This window comes from Genypterus blacodes, unplaced genomic scaffold (genome assembly GCF_046128005.1).
Source record: "Genypterus blacodes isolate CSIRO-AG114 ecotype Tasmania unplaced genomic scaffold, CSIRO-AGI_Gbla_v1 ptg000138l_1, whole genome shotgun sequence".
Lineage (NCBI taxonomy): Eukaryota > Metazoa > Chordata > Actinopteri > Ophidiiformes > Ophidiidae > Genypterus > Genypterus blacodes.
The window spans coordinates 795,825-815,000 of NW_027466940.1; the positions used below are offsets into that span (position 1 = coordinate 795,825).

At 45.3% G+C, this 19,176-nt stretch overlaps 2 protein-coding genes across 2 annotated transcripts in view; both read right to left on the reverse strand.

The window, feature by feature from the left end:
* Positions 1–913: 913 nt before the first annotated feature.
* star (steroidogenic acute regulatory protein) lies at positions 914–2,755 on the reverse strand. The gene is made up of 7 exons (XM_076164719.1): positions 2,465–2,755; positions 2,197–2,298; positions 1,970–2,100; positions 1,643–1,801; positions 1,353–1,537; positions 1,156–1,249; positions 914–1,033 (listed from the first exon to the last, which is right to left on the reverse strand). Exons 1-7 carry the CDS (start codon positions 2,526–2,528, stop codon positions 914–916), a joined length of 855 nt encoding a protein of 284 aa, XP_076020834.1. The 5' UTR covers positions 2,529–2,755.
* A 2,437-nt stretch (positions 2,756–5,192) lies between these two features.
* grk5l (G protein-coupled receptor kinase 5 like) overlaps positions 5,193–19,176 on the reverse strand; it is a 21,191-nt gene continuing 7,207 nt past the window's right edge. Inside the window, exons 2-16 of the mRNA XM_076164684.1 lie at positions 13,472–13,567; positions 13,195–13,307; positions 11,396–11,473; positions 10,784–10,881; positions 10,563–10,655; positions 9,439–9,502; positions 9,199–9,339; positions 8,917–9,107; positions 8,769–8,806; positions 8,525–8,614; positions 8,232–8,440; positions 8,005–8,142; positions 7,544–7,681; positions 7,330–7,461; positions 5,193–7,242 (exon numbers count right to left, since the gene is read on the reverse strand). Of these exons, the coding sequence (XP_076020799.1) occupies positions 7,159–7,242; positions 7,330–7,461; positions 7,544–7,681; positions 8,005–8,142; positions 8,232–8,440; positions 8,525–8,614; positions 8,769–8,806; positions 8,917–9,107; positions 9,199–9,339; positions 9,439–9,502; positions 10,563–10,655; positions 10,784–10,881; positions 11,396–11,473; positions 13,195–13,307; positions 13,472–13,567 (1,703 nt within the window). The 3' untranslated portion in view covers positions 5,193–7,158. The remainder of the gene's footprint in view (positions 7,243–7,329; positions 7,462–7,543; positions 7,682–8,004; positions 8,143–8,231; positions 8,441–8,524; positions 8,615–8,768; positions 8,807–8,916; positions 9,108–9,198; positions 9,340–9,438; positions 9,503–10,562; positions 10,656–10,783; positions 10,882–11,395; positions 11,474–13,194; positions 13,308–13,471; positions 13,568–19,176) is intronic.

Genomic DNA, 19,176 nt, shown 5'->3' on the forward strand with positions numbered 1-19,176 from the left:
AAAATGTTACACAACTGGCAGTAATGGAGGACAGACTTCCCGTTTGGAGGTTACTTGATCTCAGGGAATGTGCTGCTGGCTCACACCTCACTGCTTGCTGCTGGGCTCCTCACACATGTGAACAGCCAGACACCTGCTCACTCTGGCAAACGGTCGGTCCGAAAGCCCATCACGGAACAGGAAGACCCTTTTATGATTTTTTATGACATTTTTATGTATCCTGGTTTCCAAAAAAAGACCCTTTGAATTCCTTTTTTCCCCCGTTGACGTTGAGGTAGAATATTTGCAAAAACACTGTTTGACTTTGATGTGTTCTTATGTTGTCATTGACGTTGTAATTTCTGTTATGAACCCTTCAGGAATAACTCAGTCATATCCTTTCTTTGTCAGGCACAACCATCTGGATGTTTTATGGTCTTTTAAGTTCTTACACACATTTCCTAACTGATTTTCTTTGCTTCTCCGACTGTATAATAAAAGCACAAAGTACACAAATCTCCATAATGACACAATCCTTTATTGGAGTTGACAGTCATTCTTCCCTAATGTGATGCAGTTTCACAATTACAATAAATAAAATAATGACATAAAAGTGCAGTTTCACAGCAGGGGAAGGGACATTAGGTGAAACAATAAGCCATGAGGATGCCTTGTGACAAATCTAAAGCTTTTTTATTTATAGGCGCAAGAAAAAAACAGATTTGCCAACTGAATTCAAGTCAACATCTGTATTCAGATTCCAAAAATGGCATCAATATTTCAGACAAACATCATCTTTATGTGATCTGCCTAATGCATTCTGGCTGTTTTCATTTTGTAGCATATGAGCAGTTTGAAAGATCGGAGTTTTGACAGAGCAGGAATTTCTCCTCTGTCACAGCTGAGCACTCCAAAGCTCTAGAGGCGTCTTGTGTCAGCAGGCCTGTGCCATTTCCATAGAAACATTATTAGCCATCCTCTGCCTGAGGTGGTTGGCAAAGTCCACCTGCGTCTGGGAGAGCACTTTGTTGATGATTGTCTTTGGGATCCAGCCCTGTGTGAGACAAAGATCGAGACAGTAACACATTAGTTAATGCAATTAGATTATTTTAATTTTGGTTACTGCAAAAACTGAATGAACTTTAGAACCTAAAGGACAGAGACGGGATTACATACCTTTAGATCTATACTTAGTAACCAGGTGAACTTGGTCTTATTTGGGTCCTCGGCACACGGCTTCATAACTATACAGGTGGGTCCATTCTCCGCTCTGGAAAATTGAAGTGAAGTATCTATTTAAAATCATCCATCCATCCAGCCATTGTGTGATTGCTCTGATGCTGAGTTTATTCTTTATATCTAAAGGGACTCACCTGACCACACCTCTCTGTGTGGGCATTTCAGGGTGCTGAGTCGACATTCCAGCCAGGAAGCATGTTGAGCCGCGACGTTTGGCACAGCGGACACTGACAAAGTCCCTTGTCCCCACCACGTTGCCAGGCGTCTCTGCAGATACCTCATGGGTGACCATTGTGTCCTGGCCAATCTTTTGAAGGATCTGGAGAAGATCAGTTTGTAAAATCATGTCACATTCTCAGCTAAGTTTGTTTCTGTAACAAACCAATAGTTAGATTGTACCACAGTCCCTGCTGCTGCCTCTCACCTTCACCTCCTTGACGTTGGGGTTCCACTCCCCCATTTGTTCCATATTTCCCACCAGCTCTTTGTAAAGACTGTCAGGATGCTGTTCCAACATCACTTCCAGCTTGAACACCTTCCCAATGTTGGGCAACACTTTGCTCAGGACTTTGTCACCATTTGCCTGAGGGGTTGAAACACGCCAAAAGTGTTGACTTTTTCATTCATACACTGAGTAATATTACACATCAACCCAAAACCCACCTGCAATAAACTCCAGGGTGACAAGTGATAAAATGTTTTTGGTTGCTTTCACGCTTTAGCAAGATTAAAGTCTGTTCTCAATACTCACAGCTGTAGTTTCGGTGGTCCAGCCATCCTGTTCACTGAGGATGTTGATGGCCTTCTGCAGCGCATCTTCACCTTGCTTCACATAGGACATCTCTTCCTCACTGTATCCATCCTCCTCTTCAATCCGAGAACCTTGAAACAAAGCAGGGAGTACCGTAGCATCCATGTGTTTCTAGGATATTTATCTTTATACTACAAAGTCAGATCACAGGCTTGATGAGGACTCACTGAGAAGAGAGCTTCGTCGTCGGACTTGGTTGATCCAGTTGCTGGGTCCTGAGAGTCTATTAAGCTCATGGTGAATGGCCACCATTGCATTCTTTCGCAGACCTAACAGACAATTGACACACATGAAATAATATCCAATGATGATGAGTTAAGCGTCTATCGGATGATTCAGTCGGTCCAGGTGAGATCAAAACATGTCAGTTAAATTACTTCATTGCAAACTAACTAAATCATTCCAGGTTAAGCAGGTGCATGTTCTCTTACTCACCTGTCATGTTCCTCGTATGGCGGTAGGAAATACCAGCACACAGTTTGAAGGTTGCAGGCAACATTTTCTGTTAAAGTAGTTTCTTTCTGCAGTGAATTTGGAGAATTATCAGATCAAATAGATTCAAAATCTGTCAGAGTGAGCTGTGAAATCTTCTGAAAGAACTTAATAGACAGAACGAGAGCTGTTGCCTAGACTTGGATTTCTGTCTGTAGAAGTTTGCGTGTCTCCTTATATAAGAGCAGAGCCCACAAGGCCGCAGTGCTATCACTGCGTACTGTAGATAAACACACACACACACACACACACACACACACACGCACACACACATGCATGCACACACGCACGCGCGCACACACACACGCACGCACGCACACACATACACACGCACACACGCCCACGCCCACGCCCACACGCACCCACGCACGCACGCACACACACATCACCTCGCTGTTCCAATGGCCATGTCGCCAAGGTTGACACGTGAACAAAATGATCATGTCTTAGCCTCTCACACTGCGTCAGATAACGTTCAGTGCTCAAGCCCACTTCATTTCTCGTATACACACACTCAGTCACTCACACACACACACGCACACACATACAAGTGGGCGGCATAGGACAGAATAGGCTCTTCAGTGATGAGAGTACCTGAAAGAAAGGTCACGGGAGAGACGTGGAGTGACTCATCCATTCCTTCATGGTCCATTACAGCCTAAACACTCTGGAATTTCAGAGCACAAACTTGCTTTCAGTCCAGTTGTGGGTTTATAATTATGATTGATATCTTACTATGCATTAAGAAGCATTTCTCTGCTGTCATTGGTTGGGAAAAGCAAATTCAGAGGCAGAGCTAACTTTTCATTACTGAGCTGCGATTTGTTAACAGTTCATGTTGTGGTTCCAAGCAGCTTATAATGGAGTCGGCATGAGTATATCATTTTCCTCAAGGACACATCACTGTGATGGACGCAAACTCTGTTATGGAGATTGAACTTGTCTACCCACGTCACACCAAAGTGATGATTTTGATACCACATATTGTGCCAACTGCTGTATGTTCTGCTTTGTAAATCCGCTCAGTCACGGGTGAATTATGGTCTAAAGCTTTCTTCTGTGCCAGTTAAACTTCTAGCTGTAGCGTGCACATGCTCGGTCGCCCAACAAATCTGTTACCAGCATGTTTTGTCGAGCAGCTAACATATTTTGATAACCTTGCTTACTGCATCCAACCAAATCTTAACTATCTAACAGCAATATTGCTTCAACCAGTCATACGTCAAACACACAGTCAGAGTCAACAGTGCTCATGACCGCAGGAATGGAAACCTGTCAAGAGACTGCGCCAGATTAGTGGACAGGAATGTGTTGAGGGCAAACAAAAAAAGGGAATGCATCAATAAATCCTGAAGAGAGACAGCAGTCACCTTAACCTCCAACCTCTTGTCCCTCTGGCCGGATGGCAGGATTTACCCATCAGCCCCTTTGGCCTTCTACAGGGTGAGTTCTCTCATTTCAGATGGGAACACACAGGTCTAGGACTATCTGGCCCTTTACTCAGCAGTGGACACACCAGAGACGTGTTTCCCTTGTTCTGTAAAGCTGATATCTTTCTCTCTCAGAATATGAATCCAGACCAAAGTGAGTCATATTTACTTGTAATGACATAGCCTCTACCCTTGAATGATGTTGCTTTCGGTGATTGTATGCTGACAACATGTTTTAATGAATTCTTTGGAAAACCGGATTTAATGTAAATTCTTTCCCCCTTTTAAATCTAAATTCACTCTGTTTTCAGTGTTTTATCTTTTGTGTTATCATCTCTAGCTGCTGCTGATGGGATTTATATTTTGGCCTGATTAGTGAGAACTCTTACTCTGTGACACTGCCACCGTCTGGAATGTTGTTTTTAAAATAAAATAACTGATCAGGCTTGTCTACATTGTTTTTGAATAAAGGATTATTGTGAATGTCTTGCAGCATAACCTTGTTGTGCTCTGATCAGATTGTTACCCATAATTCCTCCTGAGTCGGGCACTGATAGCTTTAATAACGTTTAGTCCCACAAGGTACTAGCCTCATATTTTTACAACTTCACAACAGGACAAACTGAAGCTATTTCTCAGGTATTATTGATATAAGATGCTTATTCAGGTCAAACATACCGTCCCGCAGCAGCTCTTGTGACAGGTGTTCAGTGTGTCCATGTGGACACACACTACTTGGCCTTTCTCCTGAATCATATTTCTTGGTAAGTTGAACAAAGTCCCTCATAAATTCAAAGCAATGTGTCGTCTACCAGCTGTATGCACTCAAGATTATATTGTATTCATACATGCAAACATGCAGCAGTTTGTCTTGAATGCCATATCCAGGTCTATAAACTCATTGTTGCGTTTGGAAAAAGGAGGTCAAAATGAGAATGAGTTATTGTTGTAGGTATTAATGGAATCAATAAGAACAGTTCACAGAGGATTATACTGATAAATTAAGTAGATGCCCCTTACAAATCCACTTTATGCCTTTATGAGACCACATTTCTACATTTTAGTACCTAAGTTTACTGTTTGGGTATAGTGGGAAAGAGCCAAAGTGATCACCACTGGGCTAGAAAAAGAAAAACTTTGTTCTTTCAACTTTGAGCGTGAAGATGTCTTGCTTACATCACAACATAGTAAGAAATCCAGTGAGAGATTGGAGGCAGTAAGGACACAGGCATACTGTGGAGTACTCAAACTATAGCACAGAGTTTATTGGGAGTTGAAGGACACAGTGGGTTTGGCTTTCACATGCACTCAGCACTTTGCTGTACATCACATTAAGAGGGAAAACAGAATCCCCCCATTTATTTCCTGCTCTCATCCCACCCTCCTTCCCTTCCTTTCCAACAAAGTGTGTGCGTGTCGTGTATTTGTGTTGATTTGTTCCTCAACGAAACAAACAGAGCATGACAGTAAGAGAATAAACAAAGTGCTGATGTCTCTGTGGGCATTGTCTGGGAGATCATGCAAACAAGGAGGCACTTCATTCTGATTCAGAAATAGTTTTCATATCAAGTACACAGAGAGAAAAAAACAGGCCTGTGTGAGATCGGAGCATGACCCAGCTATCATTCCCACACATAGGAAAATTCCACATTCTTATACAAGCAGAGGAGAATGAGCTCGTCCTCTCTTTTATTGGCTGTGCTGCTGCTGCAAGAAGGCCACTTCTATGTGTGGAGTTGAGGGACAGCTGCGTCTTCCTCTCTGCTTCCTACGCGAATGAGCTGAATCCAATTTGAAAACGTTATTCCACTAGGATAAAACCTTTCCTGTACACTGTGTCTTTGATGGTAGTTGTGAAGATAACTAGAGGAAGACCCTTTAGATTAGCATTTTTGGAGAACACGGAAACAACTATGCAGCAATACCTTGTAAATGGAAAAGGCAGGGGGAAAAGAAGAGTCGTGAGACAATAGCTTCAAAACTATAATGTGCCTTAACGGTCAGAGGTAAAACATCTTAACTGTAAAAACATTTTAGTGAAGAAACAGCATGACATTATTTCATATTGTGCAACTTTTAAGTCAGCTGAGTGCATGTGTTCCTCTCCACTTCATGGGGACTGTGAAGAAAATTGAGGAAGAAAACAAAAGAAAGAAATGTATGTACAGCATATTAATTAGAATCTCAAACTCCACATAATCTGAAATATAAGGTGACACTGTAAACCGAGGGAGATGTCTGCGTTGGTATATGACGGCAACATCGGCGGAATGAGGTATGCAGAAGCGAGGGATACAGCTGTCCATACTTACACGTCCATGCAATGAAACACAACACAAATTCTCACTATTCTGTGTGTGTATGTACGTGTATGTGTATGTGTTTGTATGTGTGTGTGTGTGTGTGTGTGCACTTTAAGCAATATGATATGTCTGCAGGCTCATATTTAGAGAATGTATATAAAAGGGACCAGGCGACATTCTGATCCTTGGTGGTTCTAAATGACACCAAATAACCTTCAAAATCAATAAATCTAACATGACAACAGTATCACAAAACTAAAACTAGAGTCTTTGGCCTGAGTGTATGCAAGGCAATGTACATTACGTGTTGAGGTTGTTGAGGTGATGTTCTCGATTTCATGTTCTGAATGTTTAGGAGTGATCTGAGGTACGTGGGGTGGTGGGAGGAGAGAGACAGAACGAGTAGGAATAAGTTATAGAAAGAGATATATGGGTGGTGAACATGTAGGAGAGATGGGGAGATACTGGTACACATACAGACAAGAGAGAAAAAAGGACCGACAATGGGTGAAAAAGAAAATTCCTTTTCTGGAAAAAAAACAATCCACCAAGACCCCATCTTCTTTTCCCTGTGGTGGTCTTTCTTATACAGTGGATCCCCTGAATTTTTAGCTTGTTTTCTTCTCTTTACATCAACTTCAGTGGCTCTGTTCTACAGTCCAACAATCCTGAGGGTGAGTAAGGTTTGTCCAAATGTGTCCCCAACGTCTCTGCAAAAATTGAGCGTCACAGTACAAATGCCCAGGGTCTCAGGGGCCTGGTCATCCCCCGCATCCCTGGGTTGACCATTGGACAGGCTCTGGCTGCTGCTCAGGCCCGGGGCTGTGAACCAATCAGCAGCAGGGGGAAGCCCTTTAGAGCTCCTTCCCTTTGTGTGTGTGGCTCCCACACTGTGACAAAACCACTAGGGGGCAGAGTTGGACATGGAGTCCACAGAGTTCACACTGGAAGACTGCACACGGCTGTGGGAAATAGACACCTCTGGGTGCTACAGCAGAGGAAAGAGAGAAAGTGAGTAAGTGTGTGGGAATTTATGAATGTGTACATACTGTGTGTGTGTATTGTGTTTACTTACATGCCTCCTGAAGATCCTGTCCAGCAGGCTGCGTCTGGGCGGCTCTGGTGGCTGATCCCAGTCCAGATCTGGAGGTCTCGTCCGCAGAGGCCCAAACACATTCAAATCTCTGAAACACTCAGTTTCTATCATCTGGAGAGGAGAGGAGAGGAGCTTTTTCCAGCTGTGTGTACACGTGTATTTCATAAGTCAGATTGTGTTCACACACACTTACCTCATTCTGCCATGGGATGGGAACGCTGCCTGTAGCGAATTTGAAGTAGAAGTCATTGTCAGTTTGGTCCAAATTGACTCCCTTCACGGTGGAGAACTGCTCTATATCCAAAACATCCTTACAGTACACAGCCCGGGGCTGGACCAGGGCAATGACACGGAGCAGGCAGAGTTCACAGAAGGAAAAAAAACAGAGACAAGTTTATGTTAATATGTTTTATGATTATGGAAACCTACTTTCTGTGCTTAAGACAATATTTGTTTATCCTTCTTTTCATGGCAGCCATTGTGAACTTTAGGTGCACTTTTGGTGGGAAACTAGCAGGAACTTTCAGCACAGACAAAACGAACGAGATGGACGACAGAATCTATTAAAATAGCGAGATAATGACTCAGTTATGTGCAAATAAGCGTGAGGCTCCTTCAGTTGAGCCACCATGGAACAAAACACATCATCCTCACATCAGGCACGAACGAAGGCTCCACTATCCCGGCCTCCAGTCTCTTGAAGTTGATGTTTTTGAAGAAGTAGTGAGCCTTCACACCCTCTCCTGCATCCGCCAGGCATCCCAGCCTCTGCTTGGGGTCTTTGGTCAACAACTGAGTGAGTAGAAGAAGAGAAGGAATCATTGAACTATGAATTTGGATCCATTTATACACAAAAAAACCATCTTGCTGTCGCCACTGACCATTCTACAGATGGTCTTGGTGTCCTCTGTAAACTTGTCATTGTACTCCTCCTCTTCCTCCTGCACCCTCCTCTCCACTTCCTCCCGCTTCACCCGCTCTTTGCGTGCACGGAATGGCGATCGACCCACGGTCATCTCGTAAACGAGGCAGCCCAGCCCCCACCAGTCGGGACTCATGCCGTACTTCTCGTTGTTTATCACCTCGGGAGCTGCAGAGATAGGGAGGCCAGTTTGTCGCCGTGGAGAATTCGATGCATTTTCGGGGCATTTTCTTGATTCATGTCATTTCTTACCCATGTAGCCAACCGTCCCCACCCGGCCTCTGATAAGCTCCCCTTCAGGCACTTTGATAGCCAGCCCCAGGTCAGAGATGCGGATGTGTCCTACAGTATGAAAGCGGTGAGCGGACGTCAATGGAGAAACGGAATAGCACCTCCTGACGTATTAATCTCTGTCCATACAAAGCTTTGAAATACAATAACCACAAATCTGAGGTAAGCAAAACACAAATATGAAACTTCAGGCTTTCAAACTCACCATTGTCATCTAATAGGATGTTCTCTGGTTTCAAATCCCTAAAAATAGCACAGAGCTTGAGCGTTACATAAGGAGAAATCAAGTACATCTGCAGAATTCTATCCAAGCAAGTAAGAGGAGCTGATGAATCATGCAGGATCACATTCACCTGTACACAATGGATTCCCTGTGCAGATGCTCCAGGCCGCAGCAGATCTGACCGGCATAGAACTGCACCCGGTCTCTCTCGAAACCTGGCGTGCCCATATTGTAGATGTGAAACTTCAGGTCTCCGCCGTTCATGATGGTCAGCACCAGACACAGGGCGTCTTTGGTCTCGTATGCATACGCTAAGCTCACCTGTGATGAACAAGGAGGAAGTGTGGGAGGTGAAGAAGACGAGCCAGAGCATACAAAGGCGAACACAGCGTACAGAGTCGTTTTCACTCACAACAAATCGACTGTTGACTTTCTCCAGAATCTGTTTCTCGTTCAGCGCCATGGATTCTCCTTTCCGCTTCTTGATCCTTTTCTTCTCCAGCTTCTTGCAGGCGTACATCTTCCCCGTAGCTCGAACCTGGCAGGCGCACACCTGACACACAAGCAAACGGGACATAACACAACATTGGATCTACGTCTTACTTGTCATTTAAATCATACATCATATTCAATACACACATCATCTTCTCACCTCTCCAAATCCACCTTTCCCAAGCACTCGGTACTGCCTGAACGTGTCTTTAGTGATCGCTTGCCTGACAGAACACAGACGGAGCAGAAATCCATTAATAGACACTCATGTAGTATTGATTAGAACAAAGATATTATCTGTGGAACTCAATACCATCCTGAGTCTGTTTCCTGTGCTGAGGGTGGGGCCCATTTGTACGCAATTACACTTTCCAGACATGGATGCAATTAGGGACGTTGAGAGCCAGGCTGCCTGTTTGTGTCTTTCTTATACAAATGGAACACATACAATGTTCTCCTCCCTGCAGTTACTACAATCATGTGCTTTTCATTTTGAGTTTTTTAATTTGATATTATTGTAGATCTACGATGAAGATGAGTGGCAGTGTTTCACAATAGTTCTCATTGGGAAGTAGAGATTCCATATATAAAGACTATTTGTGTATTAATATGTCATTAAAACCATAAAATGAACAGAAACGTGTGAACGAGCAAAAGGCAGAACTTGCAAAACGAGAAACGGCGTATTCGAGTTAAACATTGGTAGCGGTAAATTGTTTTACATCCTTCTTCATTTGTAGGTCAGTGGGAAATAACGACGAGTTTCTTTATCTGCGCTGAAAACTTTGAATAAAAGATGATTAAAGGGGACGTGTCATGGTTTTGTGATTTTCCCTTTACTTCTTATAGTGCAACAAAGTGGGCAGTGTGTGTGTTTAACATGATCAAAGTCGTCCTGAAGCTGCTGCTTACTTCTTACTTCCTGAAGATGTTTACGTCACTCAGATGCAGATTTAAGTAGCGCAGTATTCAAAATCGATTTGTTAAAGCGGCAGGATGCAAGATGAAGGAGTGGATGGAATTGTGGTAATAAATTTGCACGTCTCCCTCCCCCTCCTCCTCCTCCTCCTCCTCCCTCCCTGCCTCCCTGCCTGCCTGCCTGCACCCGACTTTTGGCGCCACAACTCCTCCCAGCAAAGAAAGCAACTGGGACAGACACAAGGGCTTGAAGGTTTTTCCCAAAATCAGATTCACATTTTCACAGAGCACCAAGTTTATAGAGTTTATCAAAAACCTGTTGAATCTGGGCATCATGACTTTGTTATCAGAGGAAAATGTTCCAACCTCTCCAGCATCCTCCACTGCAGGAAGCGGTCGAAGTACATGCTGTTCTGGTAGTCGGAGAAGGGAGCTCCACTCAGGTAGTCATGGACAGCCCTGGTCCCACAACACACACACGCACACACACACACACACACACATACAAGATACAGCTGAGCATATGACGCAAACAACAATCTAAACTCCAGTAAGAGATGCAGGTGAAGAGGAAGAGGAAGACTCACTTGCGACAGTTGCTGAAGATCTCCTTACATGGACTGAGCTCCAGGTTCTCTCTGCACTGCTCTGCGAAGACCTCCGCTATGTCCACACACTGAGCCGACTGCGTAAACACACACACACACATGCACACACACATATATATATATATCAAAGTAATCACTGTTATTGCTGTTGATTCTATGAAATACACAACGATCATAGAGGATTCCCTGCTGTCACAAACTTTATTATCTGCTTAAAATATCTTTGTTTAGATCTGACGCAAAAAAAGGATAAAATACGCAAAAAAGCTTAAAGATTTATTTGCATTGTGGTTCTCTGTGAAGAACAAAGATTGCAGGCGATCAGAATGAAAACGCATTGAAAGAGGAATAAATAGATCAACAACGTGAATTAAAACATTAGCTCTAATTTGCCGTTGAATGTGTTTTAATTAAATAAACTTTTGTGAGTGTTTTTACCCACACAGCTGTTACATCTGATCGGTCAGTTTAACTGCCTGTGGTGTTGCATTTGTGGTTATTTTTGACTGAGGGAGAAGATTTGATTTCTTAAAATGAGATTCTTGATGTTGATCCTGATACTTATAAGTGTACCAGATTAAAGACTCGTACTTGTTTGGAGAGAAACGTCTTGATGATCTGGTCCCCTCGGCTTTTTCTCTTCTCGTCTGGCGTCACCTCGTAGTCTTCCTACAGGGTCAAACAGATCAGGGTCATGAACACGATCATCATACCAAACATACATGAAACGGCCTCAATTCATGTGTTCATTCCTCCATCATACAGCAGATCCTCTTGCTCTGCCTTTATCTGTTTATTCCTGTCACCACACACACAAACATACATATTTGACCATATCACACACACACACACACGGTTTTGGCTGCTGTACGTTTGGACGCGCTGGGACGTCTCACGACATGAAACCTGCTCTGACGCACTTGCAGCCAGGCACTTTTAAGTTGGGAGAAAGAGCGAGCGACATGGTGCCCGAGCTGCACGCTGGCCAAACTCGTCCTATCAGTGGCTTTCTCCCAACATGCTCCTGTGTTGCCGGGCAACCTCACAGTAAACACGGCGGGATTCCTTGAGGTCCTGGAGTGTCACAGTGTGTCACACCAGCGTCACCGGCTTTCCACTACAAAACACACATACTCACATGCTTGCGTAAGTACACACACACACATACACACACGCGCACGCACGGACACACACACGTAAGCCTACAGCTTAGGTTAAACAGCAGCACAGGGTCACTGACATTCAGCATCGGAACAAAGCGACTGTCTGGAATGGAGTGATATGTGTGGTCAGTGACTTAAATTGTGATCGTATAAAACTATGTACACATATAGGAGGCACACACAGACACACACACACACACACAGAGAACGAGAGAGAGAGGTGTAATTTGTTGAGGTGTAATTTCTGCCAAGTGTTGATTAACTGAGGCTTTGCTATCAGAGGCTCTGGAGAAATTACACACACACACGCACGGGCACGGGCACTGCGCACTCACACACATGCAAACACACGCAAACACACGCACACACTGAGTAAATAAGGTGTCTGACTTCAACCATCATCTGTGGGTGGGTCAGCCAAAAGGAATAGAAGACAGCCCTTTAGCCTTTTAATAATTACAGGGACACACACACACACACACAGAGCTTCCTAAGATGTAAGGGGAACCTGTGGACCCCACAGTTCTTCTGTTGCACACTGAAACACACACTCACTTCTCCACCTACCGTGTGTGTGTGTTTTGTGCATGCCTTTCCCTGGCTCAAACACACACACACACACACACACACACACACACAAACACACACACACACACACACACACACACACACACACACACACACAGAGGCTTCCCCGCACACTCACTTTGAGGGCGGCAGGGGTGGGGGAGGGGGCTGTTACTGAAGGGGACAGAGGGGGGGGTGGGGGGGATGGCCGACGGGTGTGTGTTAGAGATTGGACGGGATGGTGTGGGAAACAATGCTGTCCTTTCTGTCCCCTGTCACATGCCCGCAAAGATATTCTGGGCATTACTCCGAAGACTTAGATGTGTCATGTGGGAGTTATTCCGTCTAGACGCAGAGAGAGAGAGAGACGGTGGAGGGGGGGCAGAGGAGGGGGATCTGACTGGGAGAATAATAACTACTCAGTTTAATTGTCTCTTGGACACCATGTGACCCGGTGGCTGTAATCAGAGTGAGTGCTGTTTACCTGGACGTGTCCTGCTTAGGGACAGATATTAACACCTGGGAGGAGTTAGGAGTGAAATGCCTTGCTCTGAGGCACTCTGGTGGCAGGTATTAAAGGGCAAGAGAGAGAGAGAGAGAGAGAGAGAGAGAGAGAGAGAGAGAGAGAGAGAGAGAGCTGCTGGACATGTGTTTGTGTACCATGGCGTCCAGTAGCTGGATGCATCGTTGCAGTTTGGGTCTGGTCTCACAGTAAAGACGGAAGAGGAGCCGTCCGATGGGCAGTTTCTCACAGATGGTGACATAGTCCCTCTCTGTGGAAAGAGAACACACACGCACTTATCAAAACAGACACACACACACACCATCAACACAGGTGCGCCAACGCCTCTGTCACGGGAGGCACAGAACATAACAAATGGAAGCGTCAGATGAGGGAAAGCACGCAGGAATGAAGGTGAAAAAGCAAAGGTCGTACCGATGCTGTTGCCCTGCTCGGTGCACTGGCTTATGTGCGGGAAGCGAAGGATCTCTTTCCATTTCTTACTCCTCCCTTTCCTCTTTCCTCCTCCACCTGTTGGGTAGAAGACAGCGAGAGAGACAAGGTCAAAATGTTGCGTAATCAGCAAGCCGCAAGTGTAGGCCTGTTGCAGAGAGACCGAGAGACCGAGAGACCGAGAGACCGAGAGACAGAGAGAGTGAGAGTGAGAGAGAGTGAGAGTGAGAGTGAGAGTGAGAGACAGTGAGAGTGAGAGTGAGAGTGAGAGTGAGAGTGAGAGTGAGAGTGAGACTGAGAGAGAGAGAGAGAGAGAGAGAGAGAATGAAATCACAGCCCCAGCGTGTGTGTATGTTTTATAGGTCGCGTCTCACTTCTCCTCCTTAAATCTCTGCTCTGGCTTAGCTTGGTGGTGTGACTGCGTGTGTGTGTGTGAAGGCAGAGAGCTTATATTCCCACTGGCGCAATCCCACATCAGAATCGGGTGGAGGGGTAGGGATGTGACTTGGCCAGCCTGGATTCCAGCACTCTGAATAATTCTGCGTCAACTTCCTGTTCCGTCATTACGCCATGGCGGCCTACAAAAGCAAATTTACGTCTGCAGATGTTTGTTCTCTAGTCTACCGGAGAACCTTCACAGACTTTGCCGCCACACAGTCATCCGTCAATCTAATCACTCATCCCCAACCACACACACACACACACACACACACGCACACGCACACCCCTGCTGCCATGTTAATATGGCCCCTCTATCCACAGTGGGATTACTTCACTCTTTTTTCCGTTAGCAAGCATTCCGCTCTGCCTTACTCTGCGTCATGCTTTTTTTTTCTTCTCGGTTATGTTTTTCTCAATGTGCGAGGAGCAGCTAATGAACTCGCAGGGATTTCCTCTCGCAGTGGAATATTGGCCACGCAACCTGAGCGTCAACTCTGAGTGGGCAAGAGGCAGCGAGGCGAAAGGACAAGCGGACATCTTAAAGTAATAAGGCAGGAATGTGAGGTCCTGCGTCACGTCGGAGCCTCTCCATCCCACTCAGAACTCCGAGAGGTTTTCCAGGAAATACCTTGATGATGTTTCTTTATTCTCTTAGCCTTACAGTGAACGCAAGACCGACTTTGCGATATTGCATTTTGTTCTCTGTGTGAAGTCAGTTTACCTATCGTACAGTGTTTCTGATACAGTAACTATTCTTCCATAATATTTGCAATTCTTACGCTTTTATTTCAGTAATATTGTAATTGCTGTCATACAACTCGTACATGCGCTCTGCTAGAATAGTCAGTATTGTCTCCTTTGGTCTTTAAATAGAGTTTGTGATGTTTATTCACAAACAAAGTCCAAACAGAACCCCATCCTATTCCAAAAATGGGCGGAGCTTAGTAGTATGCAAATGAGCAGTCGACGTGATTGGTTGTCTGTAAATTGCTGCTGTCTGCTTAGAAGGCCGTCTAAGTTTAATTGTTCCAGATTGGAACACGAGACAGAAACGTGTCTGTTTGTTATTTACATTAATAAGGACTAATGAGGGACACAATATGAGAGCCTATAAATATAGTCTATAAATTACACCTCTTTTACGTCTTGCTCTAATCATATCGTCTGAACCGAGTCCCAGACGCTTTTATTATCACGCATTTTCCGTGTTGTTTCAGACGAGGGCGATCGATTAATACGCAGAACAAAAGGGCGAGTGAGGGAACAAGAACCAAATACAAACCAAAGAGGACGCAACATTGCCGCGGGCATTGCAACAGCTAGCTAATCACATCAACACAGACAAATATGAAGCATGAAAGTATTAATAACAGTAAGTCAAAACATCCCCTGAGAGAATCATTAGCTCACAGCACCTGCTCCTCGTCAACATGGCTGCAAACCAAACACTCCTCCAGAGACGCTTCATATGTGACCATGCTACGGACAATAATTCATCTGGTGACAAAAACATATCACATGTGTGGTATCTACGTGCCGCTGGTGCATTGACGCAACACAGACTTCCTGCTGAGGGGGTCAAACTCGTGTCAGCTGATTGTCCTGCACGCCGGCCCTCCGCCCAGCCATTCAACCACCACACAATGTCCACCATCAAAACCACTAATTACGTCGTTCCTCTTCTTCCTCTCTGGGTTGTTTTCATTCTTCCTCTCCTCTCTCAGTTTTCACTTTCTCTCACCTTCTTCTCCTCCCCTCTCTCTCTTCGTTTTGTCACTTCCGAGGGGTTTCTTTATTTTTGGTTTTGGTCATTGTCGACCTCAAAATCATTACCGCTTTCGACGCTGCGAGACGAAACGCTGACCTCATTTCCTGCTACCGAGCCCATCGGTCGTCTCTGCTTTAAGGTCGGGTGAGGTCGCAGCTCGGCGGCTGTGTGTGTGTGTGTGTGTTCGCACAGCGTTTAACAGGACGATTCCCTGCACAGTAACTGAACATAGTGTTCATTTATGTGACCCAGTGTGTTTAAAATGTCAAGTGCGTGTGAGGGGGGTGATGCTGCCCATCATGGATCCAGCTGTAACACGGCACATCAGGATAGACTCCAGGAACACAAGGGACACCAGAGACAGACCTGAGCAGCCATACGTAGACACATCCTCCCTCTCCTACGCGCAGATGGAAGACATTAATTATTCATCTCCACATAACAGACTCATCAATCCACATAATAACTCACTCCCTTCCTGCTCTTAGAGCCTTTTGGACATTTCTGTAGTCTGGGACGTGAGGTTCTGTGTCATGCCGGTGGTCTTCACATGTCACATCCTGGACTGAGAAGACTTAAGTTGGATGAAAACAAAATATATCAAGGTGGAAACATGCAAAGAATAGTAAATATGATGGAATAAAGGAGGTACTAAGAGTCAGCATGTCCAGATCAGTAAATCGAGAAGTGAAGCCGCTCTGTCCTGGTTCCCTCGTTCATTTATTGCTCTGTTAAACAGTTCTCACTCACTCGTGGTCACGATCACTTTCCCTCTTACTTACACACCAGAACAAATATGCACTGCAGCGCAAGTATGCTGCACACAGGAACTTGCCGGGCTAATTTGTTCCATGCGGGCAGTGTGGTCGCCGCCCTTTATTTATGTTTCTGCTAAGCAGCTCTGACATCATCCAGGCACGTCAAGTCAAGCAAAAATAAGGTCAGAGGGGGACATCCGTCTGGCGCGACACCAGGGGGTTCCACTTTCCTCATATTCACCCAATTGTGCAATCCAACTACAAAAGCTGTGATTATGTTCATAAAATAATGTTACATGAAGACTAAACCTATGAACCACTTTGTACCACACACACACACACACATATACAGTGTCGGTACTGTGGGCAAATCAAATAAGGACGACCACATCCTTAAACTCTACACGGCACAAATGTAAAGGAAACATCTGCGAGAGATTCGGAGAGCGAGCGGTATTGTTTGCACACCTACGCTTTGAATAACAACCACAAAGATGTTGGCAGATTTTTATCACACTCATCCTCATTTGATTATCTCACCCGAGCTCACATCACCTCCTTTGTCTGATCCGTTCAATATGGGCCTAGCTGTTGAGTCACGGCGGCGTGGACGAGCGGGTCGTAACAGTGGCTGCTGACTATTATGCAAATAGCGACTGGTTTCCTCATTCCCTCACAATGTCTGAGTGTTTAATCCCTGGAAATTATTTGCATGAGGCCTGGAGGTATGAGCTGGTGTTCTTTGTATGCAGAAGGCTGTGAGGGGAATGTGAAATGAAGCAGATAAGAGCGCACGTATGAAAGTTTGCTTCAGCGTTCTCTCCAAACATCCTCTTCCTGTCTCTTACTGCCCCCACAGCCACTCTAAACTGCCAAACACTGGTTTCGCTATATCGAGATAGAAGATGCTGCTACAGTAGATACGCATTCGACTGTATACACAAACTGGCGCGGGTGCATTTTACCACAACAAAGTGTCTTATTCAAACTAAAATCTTATGTTTTCAGGAAATTTTTCTGTCAATTTAGACCAAAACCATCCCCTTTCCTTCGCTGCATGTGAATGAATGGCCTCACCTGCTTAACATTTTAAAATAGGAGAATTTGTGTGTGTGTGTGTGTGGTTTCTGTGCCACAGGAAGTCGAGGGAAACGCTGCCCAGACCTGTGCAGAGGGGGAGGACTATAGCAGGAAGACGCTCTTTGTTGCCGTGTGTTCCACGATGATGTCACCTCAACCCCCCCCGCCCACACCCCCTCCTCCTCCCAGCAGGCAGAGGGAGGCTTAATTTCTCATTATTATTATTATCACAATAATAACGCGCTGATCCGCCCTGCAACATCTGCTGACCTGCTCAGGGGCAAACACGGTGACGTGCGGGCTTCACCTGGCAACACTGAGCCTCTTTAGGCTGCAGCGCCGTCACATGTTTAAATACTTCATGAGGGTCATAAAAAAAAAATAATAATAATAATTTATAGACAACAAAAGAGAGATGGTGTCGCCCGTCAGCAGTGTTTCCCCTTTATGTCCATGTAAACATTAGTGCTATAAATAGTAAACAGCCCCGGGGCGGCAGCAGCAGCAGCAGCAGCAGCAGCAGGAGCGACGGCGGCTCACTGATACAATCCGAGGTGGTCAAACCAGTCTGTGACCTCCGAGCTGGTGAGCTGTGACAGTTGTCATTGGAGGAACTGTGTGTGTGTGTGGCAGAGGGCCAGAGCGCATGCGTGTGTGTGTGTGAGGGCACTGCTCGCATGTGAGGACGGCGACCTCGCAAAAGGCGGCAGAGGGCAACTTCCCGTCTGCGAAACCAATCAGGTGCCACAAGTTTCCTGTTCTAAAAATATATGAAATGTAGAAATGCGAGTAAAGGGGCGAAATCCCGTCTGGATGGAATTATATAAGCCAACGTGCACTGGGATCAAAGTAGCCACGGCGCGGCGCAGGGCTCGCTGGGTAATAAGGGCTGTTTGCTCATCCATAAAGGCCGAGCAGAGTCCACAGGCAGCAGTCCATAATAGGAAGTCAACACTCCTGCACGCCGACACCGTGTTTGTTTGTTCACCTCCATAAATGTTTTGATGGAGCTAGCGAGTCTCCATAACGTCCCTGAGAGAGGATCTCAACTCTACCACATTCCACATCCAGGGAAACAGATTCTATGAAAACTTATCACGCACTATACGGATAGATAAACACACACACACACACACACACACACACACACACACACACACACACACACACACACACACACACACACGCTCTACGGCACAAAAACACATCCCGGAAACAGGGTTCAAGTGATTACATTGCCCTTCTCAGGCTTTCCCTTTCCTCTCCAGCTGTTCCCCATTTTTCCACAATGCACACACACATGCCTTAACTGTAGAATGTTAACATTGGTTATCCCTTTGTCCCTGTTTTGGCAACAACCTTAAAGAGACAATAAGGGTCCAGGACGCTGCTGATCTTCTCTCTGCTCTCGTCCCTTTACGGCCGCGGCTAAAATAGGAACAGAAGAGTTTCTTTCCTATTTCCAGCTTAGTTTTCTGCCTGATCTATAGATTCAGGAGCATGTTAGCGCTACTTGAGGAAGTGGGGGGGAGGGGGCATCTTTGTTACAATTTCCAATCCAATCCGTTCCGGTCCCAGAGCCGGTCCATTTTTATCTGACATCTCTAAAGATCTAACAAGGTGTAAAGCCTTGCTCCTTA